Here is a 21,006-nt window from a genome sequence, read left to right as displayed (position 1 = left end):
ACACAAAGCAGCTTTACAGAGGTTCTTTGCAATTTATTCAACTTTAAGAATACAGTGACAATGAAATTCTCACTGAGGTCACATAAAGAAATCAGGAAAGAAACCATTGACAGAGCCTTTCCTCTTTTGGGTGGCATCTGTCACTGGGATTAATCTGAAAAGTATGTTCAGTATGACCATCACAGTCTTTACTATTACAGTGGCAGCAATAGTAGCATAAATCACTTTGTGCAAACTTTTCTGTGTATTTTTTATTTTATTTGTAGGTTTTACAAATTCAGTCATGTAAAGTGTTCATCACATACATAATACAAGCAAGTTATATAAGAAAGTTCGATGGAGCTTTATTTCTGTTAGCTATCTATCAGTGCTTTATTCAGAACACTGCTGGGAATAAACAGGAAAAGGACGACTGTGTGACAATTTAGCATCATCCAACAGACAGTTATAACTACATCCTCAAGATGGATGAGTCAGCCTTGCAAAGAATATGGACAATTGCTAAAAACGAAATTATGGTGAAGCAGATCATATTGCTCAAGTGATGTGGAGAAGGAAGCAATCATGATGAGAGAGAAAGGTCGAATTGAGGAACAGCAGCAAAAAAATGCTAGCTGAAACAATACAAGGAAAAGCAGAAGTTAGGAAACAGCAACAGAAATGCTGGATGAAACAGCACAATCAAAAGCAGCACGTTGAGGCTGATTTTTATGTTATATATTTTTTTCTACTGCAGAAAGAAGCCACTATTGAAGCCGTAGTTTTTAAAGAATATGAATTAAGTGTCAGCCTCAAAAAGGAACCATGCAGCTCAAGCAGAGTCGAACTGAGTATGTGCAGAAACATGCACAGCTATACAGCGCTCTAGAGCAGACTTTCAAATCAAAACAAGCAAGAAGGAATCTAAGTTATGTGACGTGGAGCAATGCTGTAGGCTCACTCCCTCCAACAGTTAGCAAGGAGTCAAACACACAAGACAGTTCCTTTTTGACTCCCGTCCAGAAAATTACTGGGCATAGAAATCATCTTTTCTAACTATAACGGGAGAACTTAGTCTAACCGGTAGAGAGGAAATCGACCTTCTAGTTTTATGGCTTGCCCCTGATTTTATGCAACACGAAGTGTTTAAACAGTCATGTCGTGGATAATGTTGCATTAGGTTCACAAAAAAATATGGTGTCATCTTGAAGAGTTCTATGAAAGTCCAGAAATCTTTGCACAGAAAATGGTACAAAGACTTGAAGCTTTTCCTTGTATCACAAACAAAGATACCTGGCAACTAAGAGATGTTTGAGACTTGTTGCTTGAACTGCAGTCTGCAAAAGAGAGTGGCCTGTTACCTGGATTCATTTACCTTGACACAGTGAGGGGAGTGACCCTGTTGTAGAAAAACTACCGTTCAGTCTCCAGAACAAATTCAATTATTCAGGTATAAAGAAAAACCATATGGTATACTTCTATCCATTTAGATTCTTTGTGGAGTGTGTTTGTAGACAAGCAGGAATTTCAACTGACAGTTCATTCATCAAAACTCGAAGAAGCTGTGAGGTCAAACAACAGAACTTCTGTCTTTGTTGAGAAACCTGAAGTAGTAGCTGCATGACCAAACTAAAACAGAAATTCAGACAAGCACATACACCCAAAAACCACAAAGTTTGCACCATACATAATAAACCTCGTCCACTTATTAAATGTTGCACATTTTTAGGGCAAACACATGGACAAACAAAAAGCTAACTTAAAGGAAAACAAATCTGTTTTAGGTGTTACAATTCTATCAACAATGTTACAGGTGACCACAAATAGACTATTAAATACAAAGAATGTGACCGTGACACAATTCAGCTATTCACCCAGGTTACAGTATATGACTGCAATGTTGCTCTCCCCCTTAATAGAGTGTAATACAAAACTAAACAATAGATCTGAGATTCCAACACCAAATCCTGCCTTTAGAGAAAACAGTGATAGCGGTAGTGAGTTCCAGGAGTCTAAAAAGCAGTCGGCTGCGTTTCATTAGTACCTCCCTTGCCGATCTCGTGGGGCTGCTGGGCGGCAGCCCCTGCCCCGAGAAGAGCCGCTTACATCCCGGGGCAGTTGAATGTCAGAGCAGACGCCCTGTCGAGACAGGGGCCGAGGCCTGGGGAATGGCGACTCCACCCCGAGGTGGTGGAGCTTATATGGCGGAGGTTCTACAGAGCCCAGGTGGATCTTTTTGTGACCCGGGAGACTTTGCACTGATACCTCTGGTTCTCTCTCTATCACGCAGCCCCGTTAGGTCTGGATGCCATGGTACAGTCGTGCCCGATCGTGCTGCTCCCTGGAGTTCTGGAGAGAGTTCGCCGGGATGGAGTCCGTCTCCTCCTGGTGGCACCTCGGTGGCCGGGCAAATCATGGTTTGCGACTCTGGTGTCCCTACTCGAGGGCCCTCCTTGGGAGATTCCTCCCAGGAGGGATCTTCTCTCACAGGCGGGCGGAACCCTAGTTCACTCCCACCCGGAGTTGTGGAGGTTGTGGCTGTGGCCCCTGAGGGGGCACAGTTCATAGCGGCTGGTCTCTCTACAGAGGTAGTAGAGACCCTTCTCCCTTCTGTCTATTAAGACCACCTTCCTCTTGGTGATTTCCTCCCTGAAGAGGATAGGGATCTGCAGGCTCTGTCCATGGCCCCGTCTTGCCTGGAGTTTACCCCTGGCATGGCCAGAGTGTTTCTCTATCTGAATCCTGGGTATGTACCTAAGGTGCCTTCGGCTCCCACACGACCTGTCGTGTTGCAGGCATTATGCCCTTCTCTGTTGTCAGGGTCTAGGCAGGGTCTAGGCAGGGTCTGGTTAGTGTGGCGTGATTGGACACTCGTTCCCAAAGCGTTTCGACACAGCTCGAGTTCCCGAAGGGGAACGTCTCTAGGTTACGACTGTAATCCTAGTTCCCGAAGGGAACGAGACGCTGCGTCTCTGTGCCACACTCCCTGCAGCACTTACTTTCTCTAAATCCACAAACACACAATGCAACTCCTTCTGACCTTCACTATACTTCTTCAACATTCTCAAAGCAAGTATTGCATCTGTAGTGCTCTTCCTTGGCATTTTTAGTGCTCTTACCCTCCATGTTCTGCCTAATTCCCAAAATCTAATCAGAGTTATACAAAAGGCTTAAGATAGATCGTAATACTCAGAACCCCTGAGGATGATAAAACTGTCTTATCTGTGGACATAGAGGTGTACCACTGGGTGGGACCACTTTTATTCCACTCTGGAAAAAGTGAACTCCCAAGCAATAAAGTGCAAGCTATGCAAAGGAAACATTGAGTTAGGACAGCTGCATTTTTCTGCTGGAAGATGGGGAATCAAAGTGCAGCAAGTGGCCAGTGGGGTTATTAACAGAACCTATACCTTTATCTAAAGAAAAAATTTTGCAAGGTTATGGTGAAGACTGCCAAGTAGGGTATTGCTAGAGCAATTTCAAGACTAGTATTTAATATAATTTTACTTTTGTCAAGTAAACATTATGTATAGTCATATAACACAAGTTATACTGGCCAGGGAGTGTTGCATACAGTGTTTGGTTTATTTTTGTAAGCTGTTTTTTAATAGATTTAAGAAGTTTGTGTGTAATGTCTAGTCCTGAAAAAAAAGTATTATGACGCTGCTTGATAGAATGCAACTGGAAGCCTGTAAAGTAGTAGATTAAATAATTTTTAGTGAATTAGTTTTCTGTGTTTTGGATACACATCATTGTTTGCTGTCTTATCCTTAGAATAGATATGACCGTAAGATATACATTTCATATGAAAAACCAATTGTAATATTTTCTTGTGTTAGTTTAATCAAAGTGTTTATCAATCAATGTGAAAACTGGCACAAGCCCACGGTTAACACTGTAATAGATTCTAGATGTCTAATTTATTTTATGCAAGCACACATTCTTAATATATATTGGGTGCTTATTTGTAAATGTTTGATGTGTAATTAAATGTTCATGAATGTAAAAAATGTCAAATACATGGTGAATCGCTTTGTAACTTTTGTAGTGTACATCACATCAATACAAAGAAGAACGTGTGATCGAGTTTTATGTTTTGTTAGCTATCTGTCAGTGGTTTATTTAACACTGCCAAGACAGAACAGTCATATAAAATGTTTTGTGCTTTATGTTTTCCTGTAGGATTTACATGGTTGTCTCTTTTTTCTATCATTAACTTGATCAATATGAGTAGTATGCAACTGCAAAACTTACCTGTACCATTAGCAATGCTTTATAGAGCACTGAGGGAATTTGAACAATCTGGCTGTTGATTATGACTGTCAATCCCAGATCTCTCACTTGTTTCCTACAATAGGTTAAACAGAAGTTTGGTTAAATGTAATAAGTGTTAAAATTGGTCCTACTCCTATATGAATCTACAATTGTGAACCAAAAATGAGCTTAAACGCTCCTGAATGCATTTCTTGACACGACACAAATAATAGCAAAAACTGTGCAAACTTTAAGGACACCAAATGAAAAATGACATGTTAAGGTGTTCGTTTACAAAAATCTGCTCTTCACAACAGAAAAATATGACCCAATTAAAAGATTTTTAGATCACCACAGTAAGTAGAAAAGGGTCACATTTTGTGTAAACGTGGAAATACCTATTAAGTACTAATAAAAAAAATTGTATAAAACAAAATCTAAAATTCTTAAGATATATTAGTTGACAAAACACATACTCAGTGAAACAAGTAAAAAGATAATGCTTTCAGTGACTTTTTTATGTAGGAAAAATATGTAGGAAAAATACAGCCATTGCATTTTACTTTATTTTACATTTACATTATTCTAATTTAGAAGCAATTAATTAAAGCATTTGATGAATTAAACACATTTCTAATGCTGACAACTTTTTCATTCTGCATGAGTATTTTCATACACACATACAGCAGGCTGTAAAAAGAAAAATATATTATGCGTGGCATTTAAACTGGACATGGTCCAACATAGCTTAACATCTGTCTTCAATCTAAAAAAAAATAAGACAGAACAGATCAGACATGTCAAATGCCCATTAAAAAAACTTCTTGGTGGATCTTGCCTTAATGACCTGTCTCATTCTGCCATCCAGTGGTCAAGATATGATGTTACACATGCATGCAAAATGTATGTTTAGCATAAAATCTATTCCATATACAGTAAGTCTCTGCATTCAAACAACTAAAATAATCAACCACCCTAATGCCTATACTCATATGTTTTCATGTCTTCTCTTGTAAAATACAGGTTATTATTTAATTTTAAGAATAATAATAAATAAAACAAACATGTGTGTATATTTACTGCTAAAACCCAGCAGCTCTATGATTGTAGCAGTGTACTTTTTTGTGCAATTGTGGTACCTTGGAATGGAGTGAAGGAAAAGGATCGCTTTGCTAAGTACCAAAGGAGAGAGCAGAGGGGATGCCCAGCCTTTCTTTCCTCCATGGATTTCAAGCACAGCTCTTCCAGCTCTGTCACGACTGCCTATGGGGACAGAAGAAAGACAATATTTGCCACAAACACTATTTTGTTTCACTGGTTTTCCGCTCATTTGCACGGTCGCTTCAATTATTATATCATGTCATGGTTAATAAAACTGGTCGCACCCACGGCCTGGAGAAATCCCCTCACTCATACACTCAGAAAGGAGAGGTGGGGTGAACATTAGAGTCTTTTTGCATTAACTGAGTAAATCATAGTACTTGAATACTTAAGTACATTTAAAGGCAAATTCTTAACAAAAAAAGGTAACGTTTAAACAGAGCACTTTCACTTTTACTAGAGCAATATTTTACCTACCTATCTCTACTTTTACTTAAGTACATGATTTGTGTACTTTGTCCACCACTGTATCTAACTAAATATTCATAAGTATTGTAAATAAACATATTGCACCTGGCAGACAGATGATGCCCAGTTGGAGAACATTCTTGATGCTGGGGTCATGTGAAAGGGCAGTAAGCTGGCTTCCATGTTCAGGAGAGAGGCTTTGTAACTGGTCTGAGGAGTTCTGGAGCACTGCCCCATTTTGGACTGTGGTAATCTGTTCAGCTGACCCAGTAGCAGACATGCCTAAAAATGCAACAGGAAATTAGCATTAAAATGATCATTTTGAAAGCATGAGTTCAGCCTATAATCAGATGTATGCTTTATTACATAAATAAGGGATTGATTTCTTTGTGTATTGTCCTAACCCTATAAAACACTCTTAAACATCCTGTGTTCTTTATAGAAAATCCTTATCTTTATTTTGAGATAAGCAGAATCATTGATTAATAGGTGTATGATAATCAAATTTAAACATTCGTTTAAATGCTAATTCTAAACCCTATCACAGGCCCCATTATAAAAAAAATGTGCACATTTGCTTGCTCTCTCACATTAAAGGTGAAATTTTGATAAACAAAAAACATGCAATATTAACAGAGGTATGTAAACTATAATATCACATCTATATAGACATGTTTGTAAATGTTTCATTAAAAAGGAATAATTGATATTCTAGCACATATGTAGTTTGAATTTATACTGTATAGTAAAAAAAGGATTGGGACAACTGACTTTTCCAGCCATACATGGTTCTTCATCAAACTGTTACTACAAAGTTGGATGCACACAATTGTATAGGACGTCTTTGGATGCGGTAGCATTAAATCTTCCCTTAACCTCAACTAGGAGACTTATACATGTTTCAGTATGACAGTGACCCTGTGCACAAAGCAGGCTATGGTTTACATGGATTGGAGTGAAAGGGCTTGAGTGGCCTGATATTAGGCTCTGATTTCAATGCTATTGAACACCCTTGGGCTGAATTGGAATGCTAACCTGACTGCCTCAGGCCTCCTCAATTTACATCAGTATCTGACTTTACTAATGCCCTTGTGACTGAGCACAATAAGCACAAATCTCCAAAATCATACTCCAAAATCTATGCACATGAAGAAGATAATCTTCACAGAGAGACTGTTTATGCTGCATAAACCAATTATAAATATTAAAAATGTCTTCCAAAATCATTGGATTTAACAGACAGAACTTTAATGATTAATTTAAACAATGCTGTTATGACCATTCACCTACACTATGTGGTGCAGTTGGGCTGTCTCTCACTCTTTTTCTCTGACGCTCAACCTCTCTGTCTCTTGATCTCTTTCTTCCCCACTGATTAACAAACACTGTTAACTACAACGAAGTCCTTCTTGTCTTCTATTTAAAAAAAGACATCAAACAGACTCTTCCTGCAGAGTAGAGTTGGGAAGTGGTTATTTCTGGCTCTTCATACAGGAATTTTGTCCAACATAAATGGCCTCTTTCTGCTGGAGTGGGGGATGAGACGGAGGCGAGGAAAATTCCATACTGAATTCTGTACAAACTATAACCTCTGACACTTGGCCCCATGTCATTATGTACTCTTTTGGATGACCTTTTGTCGAGACAGACTGTCAGGACAGCACATTCCACTCTTTGTGAAGAAAATTAGTCAATGTCATCTGTTGATTAGAGCACTTCTGAGGGACCAGTTTTGTTATAAGCATGTAACATGACATTATTCTGACCCTCTTGCAGGATGTTGACCAGACATATACACCGCTAGAGCATAGTCTTCAAAGCAGATGTGTTTTCTCTTCAACAATCACTCATATCGATCACGCATGCATATGTTTATGTATATTCGAGGTCCCAAAACATACATATAAGTGAGCGAGGTATATACATTTGAAAAAAAGAGAAAGGTTTGTATATAATATGATTCATTTGTTTCAAATTAAATCCACATTGTTCTAAACATAATCATCATTGGATGAAAAAAACCATCAGATCCAATAACAACAGTATGTTAAGATGTAACTTTGTAGTATGTAATGAATTTTTTGTTGCTTCATACCATTTTTTGCTGCTTTCCATCTGTCTAGTTTTGGGGACACAAGCCCAAAGGATGTGCATTTCTTGCTTCGTTGGACTTGAACTCCAGGAACCATTGGAATGATCTCTGGATAGACATCACTGCGACTCCTGTTGGCTGGCCTATCCTCCTGTGAACACTCCCTGGATGACTCGGATACTAAGGAAGTTGAACGTGCTTTAGGCCTGCTTTTCCCTAAAACTTTCATTGCCTTCACAGCAATTTCACCACATTGCTTGTTTTGTTCAATTTGACCTTTTTCTTCTTGAAGCATGTTCAGATTGTTCTGTGGTTGAGAAAATATATAAGGTTTCTGTCCGGTAGATTGTTGAAGTGATTTATGAGGAGGTGCTAGGCCATACACAAACTGATCCATTTTCCTTCCCATGCCTGCACCTTGACATTTGTAGACACCAGTCTCTTGTCTCTGATTTCTAAGATCTGGCAAAGCCCTTAGTCCCATTTTAGGCAAATGTTGGGTTTTGTGATGCTTATGCAAATTGGTCCAAATCTGATGCGGTTCTTGCCTGTTGACATTAATTGCTCCAGTATGTTCCAGTAAAGTTTTCTGAAGACTCTCTGGAGATTTTTTATTAAGCAAGTGCAATGGCTGTTCAGCTTCGTTAAGACTTGGTAGTGCTGTGGAAAGGTGCATTGTGTTCATACTACTTTGAACTAAGTTTTGATCATGTTCAACTGACTCTGGACAGGATTGTAATAGGTTTTGGTTTAAACCCTGCATTGGTGAACTGCTTAAAGACTCAATCCCAAGGTCAACACTTTGTGCCTCATATGCTGGTTCTGTTTCTCCTAAGCCTGGCCATGTTTCATCCAGGGGTAATGTTGTGCCTGCCTTCTCAAAGCTCACTGGGTTTTTTATAGCTGCTAGGTAAGACTGTCGATGCCTACCCTTGGATTCTGTAGCTTTCTGTTGATCTTTAGAAACCTGATTATTTTTTAAACTTTTTGGAACATGTAGCTCATCAACCAGCCTTGATGTTTGAACACATGGGGGGCTGTCTTCCTTTGAAAGAGGGGAATGAGGTCTAAAAGATATTGGAACTGAAGGTATAACGGTTATTTTAAAGTTTAAAGGATCCTTTTCTTTGGCTAAATCCAGTAGATCGACATACTCCCCCTCCAGTTCTTTATTGGGCCTGCTGTCCCACGTATTTGGGGAAACCCAGCCAACAGGTTTGCCTACAGGATTGCTCACAGGTTTCCGTTGTTCCATTAGAACAAATTTGTTGCCCCGCTTCACTAAATGATGTGAAACTGCAACACCATTCTTAGTTGGAAGGGCCATAGTTTTTGGTTCAACAGGTGTTTTGGAAAATGACATGTTTACATGAAACTGTGAGTTGGCCTCTTCCTGAGAATTATCCTGTATTAAACCTGCACTTATGCATGTTGTTTTAGCTTTTGGCCTGTCCAGAAATTCAGGGTTGATCACTTCTGCCCAGGGCACCTTCACAATTCCCTGATCAGAAGAAAGCACACATTGATGCAGCTGATTACCAAGACGACCCTCATTGATTTCCTTTAACCAAGCTTCAGTAAAAATGCAAGAATAGGAAGTCTCTGGGATGGGAGTCTCCTCCACAGCAGGGCCTTCTTGTGCCCTAAAACCTGCTAGTAACAACAGATCTTCCTGTGCCAAAAGATCATCCTGCACAAGGAGGCTCTTGAGGACTATACGAGCTGACTGTTCCCCAAATGGTTCCACTTGTAAATAGAAGTCTCCAGGACGTAATAATAAGGGGTTAATGGGAGCTAGTTGAACCACCACACGGTCTCTTAAACAGAGAGGCCAACCTTCACACTGGAACAAAACATCAGAATACTCAGCCTAGGGAGAAAAGAAAAGAGAAAAAGTTAATTATTGAAAACATATATTAGTGTTCTATTAACTTTAAGGACAAATGATTTTGTAAATATTTACATTTATTCTTATTTAAAAAAAACACTTTTTTTTTGTGTGCACAAAAAATCTTAATTCTAAGCTTTTGCCTTAGAGGGCTTTTGCTTCTTTTGAAAAATAAAACAAAATTAGTGGAAACTTCTTGGATCTTGTCCAGAAAACTCCACAAGGAATACAGTCAGTAACCCTATGTTTACTGAAATGATTAAACCGGAAAGTATACATTTGCCTTACAAATACAGTCATCTTGAAGCCTGTGTTGTGCTAAATAATCCCTCCAATGTTTGCTTTTAATTTGAAAATGTCCAATGAGGATGTAGAAGTCAAGTAATTTAAATCACTTCATTAGTTGTTTGATTAATGTGTTGTACTCACACAGGCAGCCTGCTGCACACTCTCTAGGATGTGTTTGGCTGGAATGAGGTAATCCAAAAAGCACTGCAGCGCGTCTCCCTGGTAACGTGCCTCGATGGTACGGAAGAGCTGGCTCAGGACCGTTGGAGCGGTGGCCTCAAATGGGGGGTAAAGAGATGACAGTGCACCCTGAATGGACCAGTCCAGAGAGGAGGAATTCTGAGAGTTCGGGAGAGAGATAATTAAAAATATTGCACAAAAGCACTGAAGAGCACTATGTAACATACCATTTTAAAAGTGACATACATACAACCAAGCATGGAGTCTATTTTGAATATTTTTTTTTTCCAGTCTTCTTTTTCAGCTACGAAGGCAGACCAGATTAGAATAGAGAAAGTAATGATAAAGCATGCTCATGATTCATGAATCACATGCATGTCATTTATTTTGCATGATTACACATTTGTGTAAGTTTATCTGTGTGAATAAGTACAGTATGTGTGTCATGCTTTGGGTCCTCAATTTTATTTACTGCTTTATGTCATTTTAGCAAGGGGGTGCCCCACTTTGTCCCCGGAGTTGGTTTTAAAATAAAGCACAGCTCAGAAGCAGAAAACATACCACATCACGTAACACCTCCATTAATTGTTTTTTCATGATGCCTCCCTATGGAAGCAGAAGGACACTAGTGTGTACAAATCTCTAGAGAACTGATTTTTTTTAGTTATGTCTCAGTTTAAACCAAAGTGATATTCTATTTCAAGAATGTTTTTTTCCAGAAATAACAGTGTCCATTAGCTATGTTTTGTGAGTCAGGGCCTGTGATGTCATCTTACATCTTATTGGTATGGGCATATTTGAACCACACACCATCAAATTGCACTAGCAAACACTAAAACACAAAAAATGCACAAGCAATGTTATAACACATTTCTAAGTATTGCATTATATGTATTTATAAAGAAAGAAAGTTGCATTTCGGTCTAAAAAATATATGTGTCTGGTACAAATAACAGCATTTCTCATGTTCCTAAAGCTTAAAACATTTGAGCAGTATTAATTAGTAATTAGTAATTAATTATTAGTAGTATATAAGACATTAGTCTTATATACTACTAATAATTAGTGTGAAATAATTCTAGCTTGCATTTTGTGGGTTGCTACAATAGAAAGCAGGGAGATGATGAACAGTCTAAGTTTGTCCTCAAAAAAAAGCCTCCATCCTCAGCCAAAGAAATGAGTGTCCAGTGTATTCTATTAGTCATACAGTAAAACAGACAGTGGTACATGTGAGGTTGTGCCCTCACCTCAGAGGAATGCTTGCATGGGAATTTCTCCTAAGCTTGTTTCTACCCATAATGAATTTATCTGCTAGAGAATCATTGAGCTGTGATGATGTGGAATTCACTGACTGTGTTTAAGACTGTAATATACTGCAGCTGTAGCCTAGGAGATGGGATCTTCTGTTTGCCTTTTCATCAAGATCTGGGTTTCTTCTTCCAGAACTTTAATGAAGCAGCATGGTTTTAATCTTGTTATTATAAAAAAGCATGTTCTTATAATTAAATATTAAAGGTATGTCTAAGTCTGGAGAGGGAAGCAAGTTATTATTATTATGCTCAACTCAACAACTTTTAATCTAATGATAAGCATAAACAACAAAGTGTTTCATAACAACTGAAACCTCTGTATGACTGAAAGTAATTTGAAATACCATATTGTTTGATGCGATATAAAATGTTCGCTAGTGAACCTTTTTTTTGCATGAATAAATACAGTTTCCAGTTGATTTCTCTGGCTCGCACATCTAGTTCAGGGTGGTCTTTTTTTGTTCTCTGCAGGCTCCAGGAGCCTTTGGCTGACCTCTTTCTCTTTCTCTTTCTCTTTCTCTCTTTCTCTCTCTCTCTCTCTCTCTCTCTCTAAGTAAACATTTTCTGCCTTGCCATCTTGCCTCTCTTCAGGTCTTGTGTTTACTTCTGCATTTTTTTATTTGAATACAAGTGAGGGCATCCTTTGCGTATTGTCATGGAGGAATACACAAATATACTTGCACATAATGAGAATAAGACCCTACTACTTAACAAAAAAATAAGCTAAAATGTATTACTAAAAGGCAGCTAAATTAAAACATTTAGTAGATAAAATATAACTACTATAACACTTTAGCTAGCTAAATAACATCAACTAAAACACTACTTAATAATTGCACATAATGATTTCTAATTGTAATCCTGATTATTCCAGGCATCGCTATGTAAAATACAAGAAAAATAATCCAAAGTACATTTACAACTTAGACTGTAAAAATTATTTAAAATAGAATCCATGTTTAATCAATTTTAAATTCAAACTGGACATGTTCATTATATTCCCTTTTTCATATAATATTTTTTCTCCATCAAAGAACAACTTTAGAAAATTATCCACACAACTTCTGAATCTATCAGATATGTTTTTATAGCTAGTGCAAACATGCTTTACATGCTTGTCTTGCTACCTTGTTGCACATCAGCAACTTTCAGATGCTTTGCAATCATTATAATGGAATAATATTACGCTTGCTCTCCGATGAAATGATTCTATTTTTGTTACGCTACTACTCTGAAACACCTGATAAAACCCACAGAAGAAAGACTATTTTAACAATACAGGGTTATGTGCACAGCTAACCCAATCAATCAACAGTTCCATTAAGGGTAGCTGATGCACAGCACTATACATACAGTATAACACAATATTACATTTTGTAGTTATACATGTCAAGGCCTGTTTACACACTTCTGGTATGAAGCACATTTATGTATTTCCATCAAGGGTTTATAGGAAACTGAAACTTGCAATAGCCCACCATTGAGAGTCTGCACACTATGATTACCAATAATAGTTGAACACTCAATGTGTTGTAACACAAAGTAACACATGCTTCAAACATACTTTAATCACAGAGGTATTAACCATGTGCTGACTCTTTAATGGGGGAACACTGACAGAATGACACAAAAAGAAGAAAGAACTCTCAAACATTTTTTCCTTGAAGGATTTTAACATATGTGGACACCTAACCATTAAAATCATATTCCAGAACCCTCCTCTGGGAAAGCTTTATGTTATATTTTAAGTGTGGCTGTGTGGAATTTCCCATTCACATACAAGAGCATTAGTGAAGTCAGACACTGATGATGTAGGTGAGGAGGCCTGGTGTACAGTTGGCTTTCCATTTTATCCCTCAATGGGGTTTAGGTCAACTCAGGCCAGTCGAGTTCCTCCACAATATACTTGTCAAATCATGTATTCAAATAGAAGTGCTGCACTTTTCTAAGCACTCTCTCACTCTCACACGTATGTGAAGAAACATTTTCATTAAATATTTTATTTCTAAAGATTTAATAGGTTGTTTCCTTCAGCACTATAAGGCTTGGGCAGGGATTACATTCTTCCAACCCGCTGCAATGTCAGAGGTCACATGACTTTCTTTTGGTAGTTGGTTATTGTGCTCATAGTCAGAGTAAGATTTTGTTCTTTATGCTTTTTTTTTCTTGGTTTTGTTTCTTTATATTGAAGATCAGCGCAGTAATTAAAATTTTGCTACACGTTTGTATCTGCCTTTACTTGTGTTACATGGCAACCACAATAAATCAGGCTTTGTGCAACACTGACATTTCTGGACTGGTCGCTTTTGATCGTAGCAATCAATAAATAAAAAAACAGCAAATTCATTTACTTGGCAGGGAAAGATAATGCAACACCTAAAGCCCTAAAGCCTATTTGTAAACTTAATAAGCATCAAACTGCTCCAAGGAAATGAGACATAACTGAGCTACTGCAAGCCTAAATATATACAAGGTCCAAATTCCAACAGACGCTAATCTACCATGCCTTCATTCTTTACCAGAAAATGTCTTGAACTTTCAGCTGTCAAATTTCACTTTTCTCAGCAGGTATCTCCCTTCTTTCTTCCTGTCCCTCCCCTCGATCTTTTAACGGGACAGTGTTGTCTTTGTTTTTTTGCCATTCTTATTTCATTCCAAACAGAGGGACCTGTAGCACCTTTATTTTTTTTCTTTAGATCTTTATATTGCAATCAAACAATAAAAAGCTTGCACATCCAAAAAATCTGTTTAACCGTCTTACTATCTGACCAACACAGATATTTCTAATTAGCTTTCAACCCTTTTGCTACTTAAATCCTTCTTCCGCTGTTTGATATACAGCATTTCTCTCCTAATGTTTCTGAAAGCTATGTTTAAAAGATCTGAGGGACTTTTGAATTAGACTTTTAGTACAGAGAAATTTAAATATACTTTATCTATGAATCTAGGATTCATAAAGTTAAAAGTAAGATTAAAATGCCATGTTTGACTTTCCATCAAAAGTTGGACATGAGAAACAGAAAATGTATGACGATCAACAATCATATTCAGCTGTGCTGTTTGCCCAAAAGCCAATTTGGAATAAAAATGCAAAACTCAGTACCAGCTCTGGTGAGGACTGAGATGCAGAAACAGAATGAGAATTTGCAAGACTTTACCGCTGCTTTAACATGCAAACTCCAAGCCTCAATCATTGCTCCACCTGTCTGCTGTCTACCTGCTTTATCAAACAATAAGAAAATCAATTAAAACTATATTTTTGTTAAAAAAAAAAAAAAAAAAAACTGATATAGAAACACCGGGTGTTGTTTTCTGTTAGGTGTCAGTGGTTTAACACCTGGCTAGGGCTATAACTCTATAGTTTGCATGCTGTGTGACTCTGCTGGTTATTCACAGGGTCAAAACACACATGAATTAATTTGTAGCACATGTTGCATATTGTCACTTCTGACTGAGAAAAATAATAAATCCTGCAAAGGCAACACAATGGTTTAGAAAACAACATTCAACCAGTTAAAAGTGGTCTAAGACATGAATTGGTTATATCAGGGACAGTCACAATACCACCAAATTACACATTTACATTACCACCATGTTAGTTTAGAGACATTTTTCCACTAATAAGATGAATGCTTTAGAGCAGAAAGAATAACCATAAACTATGAAAACAACTTTGATGTGCACTGGAGTAGATTCTCTGGAATTATTCTCCGGGTGAACTTTTTTTCCACAAGACATTTGGCAATTGATGTTTTGATGTTGGTGATGGAGAGTGCTAACACATCAGCAGAAAATTTCCTATCAGTGTTCAACTGCCTTGACATTAGGTATATTTTAAGACATTGCCTTTTATAATGTTTAAACCATTGATGTGTCATTTGTATCTTGGAAGAAAGCGATCCATGATCAGTTTGATAATGTTGTCTCACTATCCATCACTATCAGCATCCATCTGATCAGTCTGAACATCTATATTTACATCATGTTTATTTCATCTCTTACTGAAATGCCTGAGACAATGTGAATTTCTTAAATATTTCCTTAGAAAAAAAATAAAAAAGTGTCTGGCACAAATCAGTTGATAACAAAAATAGAGCAAATTATAAAATAATAATAATAATAATAATAATAATAATAATAATAATAATAATAATAATAATAACAACAGCCTAATGTTTAAATCTTGCACCGCATTTGTCTAAAGGTTAATTTGTCACCTTTCCATTATTGCCATATTTTGCCTTGCCTTAATATCAAGAAATTGCAAATTACAATAACATCCTAAACATAACATAATCCTTATACAAATCTCTTTTTCGGACCATGTAAAATTTACTCTAAATGTTTACAAATAGGTATTTACTGTACCAAAATAATAATCAAAATGTGATCAATACAAATTCATTTTATTAATTAAAACATAGATTAGGTATTAGGTTACGTGCAGGCAATTTTTTGACACTCCGCACACTTTCTGCCATTACTATAGTTTTTCTAGCGCACAGCACTTTCCAGTCCTAACTTAGCAGCTGTCATGACAGAAAAGAGGCTTTCTTTTTATTTCCTTTTGTCAACATCATACCCCTTTACTTTTCTTCTTAGTTGGTATTGCACCAACTCCATTACCATGACAAAAAAAACCTATGCTTGGACCAATGCCTTCTCCTTCCAGCTCAGGCCCTCGGGCAAAACACATTAGCGTTATCAGGTGAATCTGGCCCAGTTTTCCATTTGTCAGAGAATGAATAAAAATTTACTTGTTGTGTTTGATTGCATTTTTTAAGTTTTTTGCCATGCATAGCAGATATTCTAGCAGAGTGGCTGCTTGTATCCAGGCCTGCTCATTTAAATACCAATTCATCATTCTTATATCATTCCAGTAAGTGTTTGCCTTTGAATCTTTTACTACAGTGGATTTAGTGATACTAACTGTTTGATGCTTTGAATCAGCTTTTTTGTCTTTATGGCTGGATATTTATCAATGTGTGTAAAATATAGTTTTGTGTATGCTTATTGACTATTTTTAGTTGGTTGCATAAATCCATAGAGGCCACACCAAAACAGTGTGAGCTGTTTGTTTGTGTCAGGAGAGATTGGCTAGAAGCTGTTATTTTCCATCGACCACTGCTGCCAAACAGACATGCTGGCTTCTGCAAGCAAAAACAAGTGTGCAGAGGCCTGCCCCTAAGCAGAAGATGACACACAGCACTTCAGTCTCTGGAAATCAGAAACCATAAAACTGGAAATATCTGAAATATTTGGTAGTTAGGTTTGTGTTTAGAGGTAAACACAGAAGCCAAAACAAGGAATAATATTATAGAAATCTATTCATTTATTTTAACATTTCAAAAATAAACAACTACACACCTGCTTATTCATTCAATTATCCAATTAACTAATCATGTGGCAGAAGAACAATGTATGTACATCTACATTTATATATAAGTCAAAAGTCAATATTTACATAAAACATCAGGATTTTTTTTGTTGGCTTTAGCAGCATTCTGTGTAATCTTCCAGATCAAATATTTCTCTCCAGAAATATCAAGTTCATGTTTTGACTTCTCAATTATGTCTCTATACTTGGATCCGTACATGGTGTTACTTTATGGAGACAGAAATTTGACTTTACAAGTTACACCCAATTCGGTAAATTTGCCGCTAGAAACATTTCACTGATGATTAATGAAACCACTGTTGGCTGTACATCAAATATCATATCAAGTATAACAATAATTCCAGGCTCCTGTACTCATACTTGAAAAAAAATCCTCCGATACCAGCATCTAATATCACATGACACTGTACGAGGTAAGCTATTGTTGCTTTTATAAACAGAGGACATGAAATGACAGTTGGAGGTGGAATAAAACCAGCTCTCCCCGACTGCAACACTGAAAATTCCAAGGTAAATAATCAAGCTAGATGATCCAAGGATATTCCGGACAAATCTTGCATTAGCGTTTTCACTTATGCAAACGCACAGTGACTGCCACATTTAAAATGGAAGAGCAAAAACCATTTGCAACAGTATTTCCTGTGTCTTACGAGTTATGACCATGTCATATTTAAATAGCAATATTAATTAGCCCATTTGCATTTTCACTTTCTTTGCATCACATATGTAGCCTGCCAAAATTCAAAAGGAATCAAAATTCCTAAGGCATTTGAATTTTCGAAGCCTTGCACAGTTTGTATTGGCATTTCCAATGCCTTGCACTGAAAGCTGTCAATCAAGTGTCCGGGGTGGGCCTATATTATTGGGCGTGTTTGCATTGTGAAGTGATGTCGCTCACAGTTGACGGCCAACAGGGGAAATGCCAATAATAGACGATTTTGCGGAATGTTTCAAACAATGGAGATTCCATTGTTCTACTGTTGTTAACATCATACTGATCAAATAAATCCAATATGTAAAACAATGTTGAAAACTAGATTGGCCCGGCAACTAAATGTTTTTGGATGTAGCAAATCAAAAGCTGGTCATTAAATAGAGGTAACCCAGCTCCTTCCAATTTTGGACCAGTTTCCATTATCAAAAATAGCACTGTTTGGGAAGTGTTTTCCTTCTATATTTCACTCACATTCTCAGCCACATTTTTATAAGACCTTCATTACCAAACTTAAATGGAAGCTCATTGCTTTCTGAGAGAAGCCAGCCCCACTTAGTAATTACATTGGCAAAAGAACATGTATGCTTCAATTGCATTACTGTAGAAAGAAATAGGAAATGCTGAAAACAGATGATAAAGCAAAGCAGAATCGTGCTTCAGAATAGGTTCATTGTTCAGCATGTACTTTATATTGTTTGTACACTTTTTGTAGTGCTACATAAGTTTGAAAGATTAAGTGTTAGAGGGTGGCTATCTTAGTCTGTCTATAGTAGTAATCAGAAATTCAGACAGTTGTAAATGAAATTCTAATAAGCAATGGTGATTCCAACCATCCCCAAAACACCTTAATACAGGAAAGGCATTTAACCATTTATTAGGGAAAAAATGCACCCTCCTTCAGTTAGAATTTATGACCATGCTGCTCATCATAACAATAACCTATTACCATAGACACCTGACCTAACTACTTCCTAGCATAGATCTTAGAGCTTAGTAAGGATGTAACCAAATACAAATGCATTATTCAAAATTAGATGGCAATGTGTTCTAAACAGATAATATTTATAAATAATTGGTGTATTATTTACTTGTAGGATTTTTCAAAATAGTTCCCAAGCTGGTTTAGGTTAAAGGTTTACATCCAGACTGATATGCCACGAGACACAACCAGAAGTCAGATATAAAACTTATGGGACAAACAAAGACCACAAATAATATGAATATACATCGTTCAGTCCTTAGTTACTGTCTGGTCATGATTGTAGTGCTGCAAGCCTAATTTAACACCTCATTTCACCTTTTTAGGTCACAAATCCTGATACAGATGTCTGAAGCAGTAAATAGATACAGACCAAGAAACCAACACTGCATTATAATCCTAATATCTCACAATGTATGTGATTTAAACTAGGGCTGCCAATCAATTAAAATATTTAATCACAACTTAATAGCACATTTTTATCTGTCCTCAAATTAATACTTTTTAAGTTTTTAATACTCTAATCAACATGGACTTGGACAAATATGGATGCTTTATGCAAATATATGTTTAATATTAGTGAAACCATACTCATCCTAGAGCATGAAGACAAAATATGCTTGTAAATGTTTTAAAATAATTATGGTGTTTTAAATTACGTAAATCATCAGAACACCAAACAAACGTTTGCTATGTTTCCAAACAGACGGTTTTAATTGCCATATATGTGCATCATAGCAGATTTTGGTGCTTCATTTGAGACTTGGCGCATTGGGGAAACAAACATTTAGTGATTAAAAATGATTTTTTAGTGGAGTTTATTAATTTTTATATTTGAGAAAAGAAAGGGCATTGTGAATAAATGTTTGTTGCATTGAAGGTTTTAATTGCACCTCTTTTATATTTATTTATTTATATTTTGAATAAAAATTGTTAAACAGAAATGAGCGTTGGATTAATAACGTGCTAATACAATTAGTGCCAAAACGAATTTGTATTACATTTGCGTTAACGCTTTATTAACGCCTTAATTTTGACGGCCCTAATTAAAACTTGAACATGGTCATGAATCCAGACTTTCTGCAATTTAATCATTAATGTAGCATTATATATAATAGGAAATATTCCTGTTCTGTCCTTTATAAATTTTGAACTCTAATGTGACTTTGTATGAAACCTGTTCTGTTAACCTGAAGCATGACTAATAACTGTGGCATAACTAATAGGTGTTAATAAAATCTCCCCTACGTATTGTACAGGAGTCAGACAACAAAAGGCGCATGCACACACATGTACACACACACACACACACACAAAAGTATGTGTAAAAATAAGTATGATCTATGCAATGCATTAAAAACTTTAAATAAAAGCTTTTAATCAAAACGTTGTGTGGAACTCAGTGTTTTTTTGTATCATGGTTGACATTTTTGTCAGAATCACACAAGGTGGGGTGACCGAATAAAAAATACCACTTGCATTAAATCAAACTCACTGCACTTTAGGCTGAAAGTGACAGGTTGTCCATGCACAAGTTTATGTCCAGCTAAGCCTCTAAATGCTGTCTGTTTTAGAATTGTATGTCTAATTCCTAATTAAAAACAGAAACATCTTGTGCCAGTCTACTTACTGCTGAGTACATAATCAATACACTATATATCAGAACTGTAGTGTAGACAATACATAACAGCAGGACCAACAGTCATACCATTTTGAAAGAAATAATCCACGTTATCCAGATGTCATCTTTGTTTATCCATGCAGAAGCTGATTTTGTTTTGCAGATAGACTTACATCCCGAGAGGACATGTCTGCATTGCTGTCCGGTTTGGACGGACACTCACTGCCATTACATAGCACAGCAGCACAAAAAGTTGCTCTGTGCCAGAGAGCCTGTTGCTTAGTTTGGTACTCTTGTTTCCTGACTATTTTTTCAGAGATGGAAGGAGGGAGGGAGAGAGGGAGGGAGAGAAAAAAAGAGAAAGGGGGAGGAGAAAAGCTTTCTCTAACAGAGGAAATCCCCCTTAAGGCTTTTCATACTTTTCCTCAGTGGCAGTTCTGGACTTCATATCTATTCCCCCATACCAGCTATGGAACCAACACACACATTTAAGCATAATACACACACGGTTCATGCACAGACAAAAAGACCACTAGTGGGTCTTTAGAGATCTTTTTGTCAGAATTTTTTTCATTTCCTCTGTTCTGCTTCTATTCTCACTCAAAGTGTCCTCTCTCTCTCTCTCTCTCTCTCTCTCTCTGACACACACATACACACACACACGTTTAAACACATCAGTGGGGAAGAGGGAGGGAGAGAGTGACAGACAGAGAAAGAAAGGGCAAGAAGGAGT

General features: G+C 37.0%; 1 protein-coding gene across 4 annotated transcripts in view; it reads right to left on the bottom strand.

Annotated features, from left to right (window-relative positions):
* Window positions 1–20,568, bottom strand: part of quo (quattro) — a 31,858-nt gene extending 11,290 nt beyond the window's left edge. For all 4 annotated transcript variants that reach the window (XM_046848930.1, XM_046848935.1, XM_046848944.1 and 1 more), the window contains exons 1-6: window positions 20,361–20,568; window positions 10,212–10,409; window positions 7,898–9,764; window positions 5,908–6,084; window positions 5,373–5,496; window positions 4,234–4,327 (exon numbers count right to left, since the gene is read on the bottom strand). In XM_046848930.1, the coding sequence (XP_046704886.1) occupies window positions 4,234–4,327; window positions 5,373–5,496; window positions 5,908–6,084; window positions 7,898–9,764; window positions 10,212–10,409; window positions 20,361–20,363 (2,463 nt within the window). In that variant the 5' untranslated portion in view covers window positions 20,364–20,568. The remainder of the gene's footprint in view (window positions 1–4,233; window positions 4,328–5,372; window positions 5,497–5,907; window positions 6,085–7,897; window positions 9,765–10,211; window positions 10,410–20,360) is intronic.
* Between the last annotated feature and the right edge of the window lie 438 nt (window positions 20,569–21,006).

This window comes from Silurus meridionalis, chromosome 1 (assembly GCF_014805685.1).
Source record: "Silurus meridionalis isolate SWU-2019-XX chromosome 1, ASM1480568v1, whole genome shotgun sequence".
Classification (NCBI taxonomy): domain Eukaryota; kingdom Metazoa; phylum Chordata; class Actinopteri; order Siluriformes; family Siluridae; genus Silurus; species Silurus meridionalis.
Note: the sequence above shows the minus strand (reverse complement) of the source record. Positions and strands in the feature narration are given on the sequence as shown.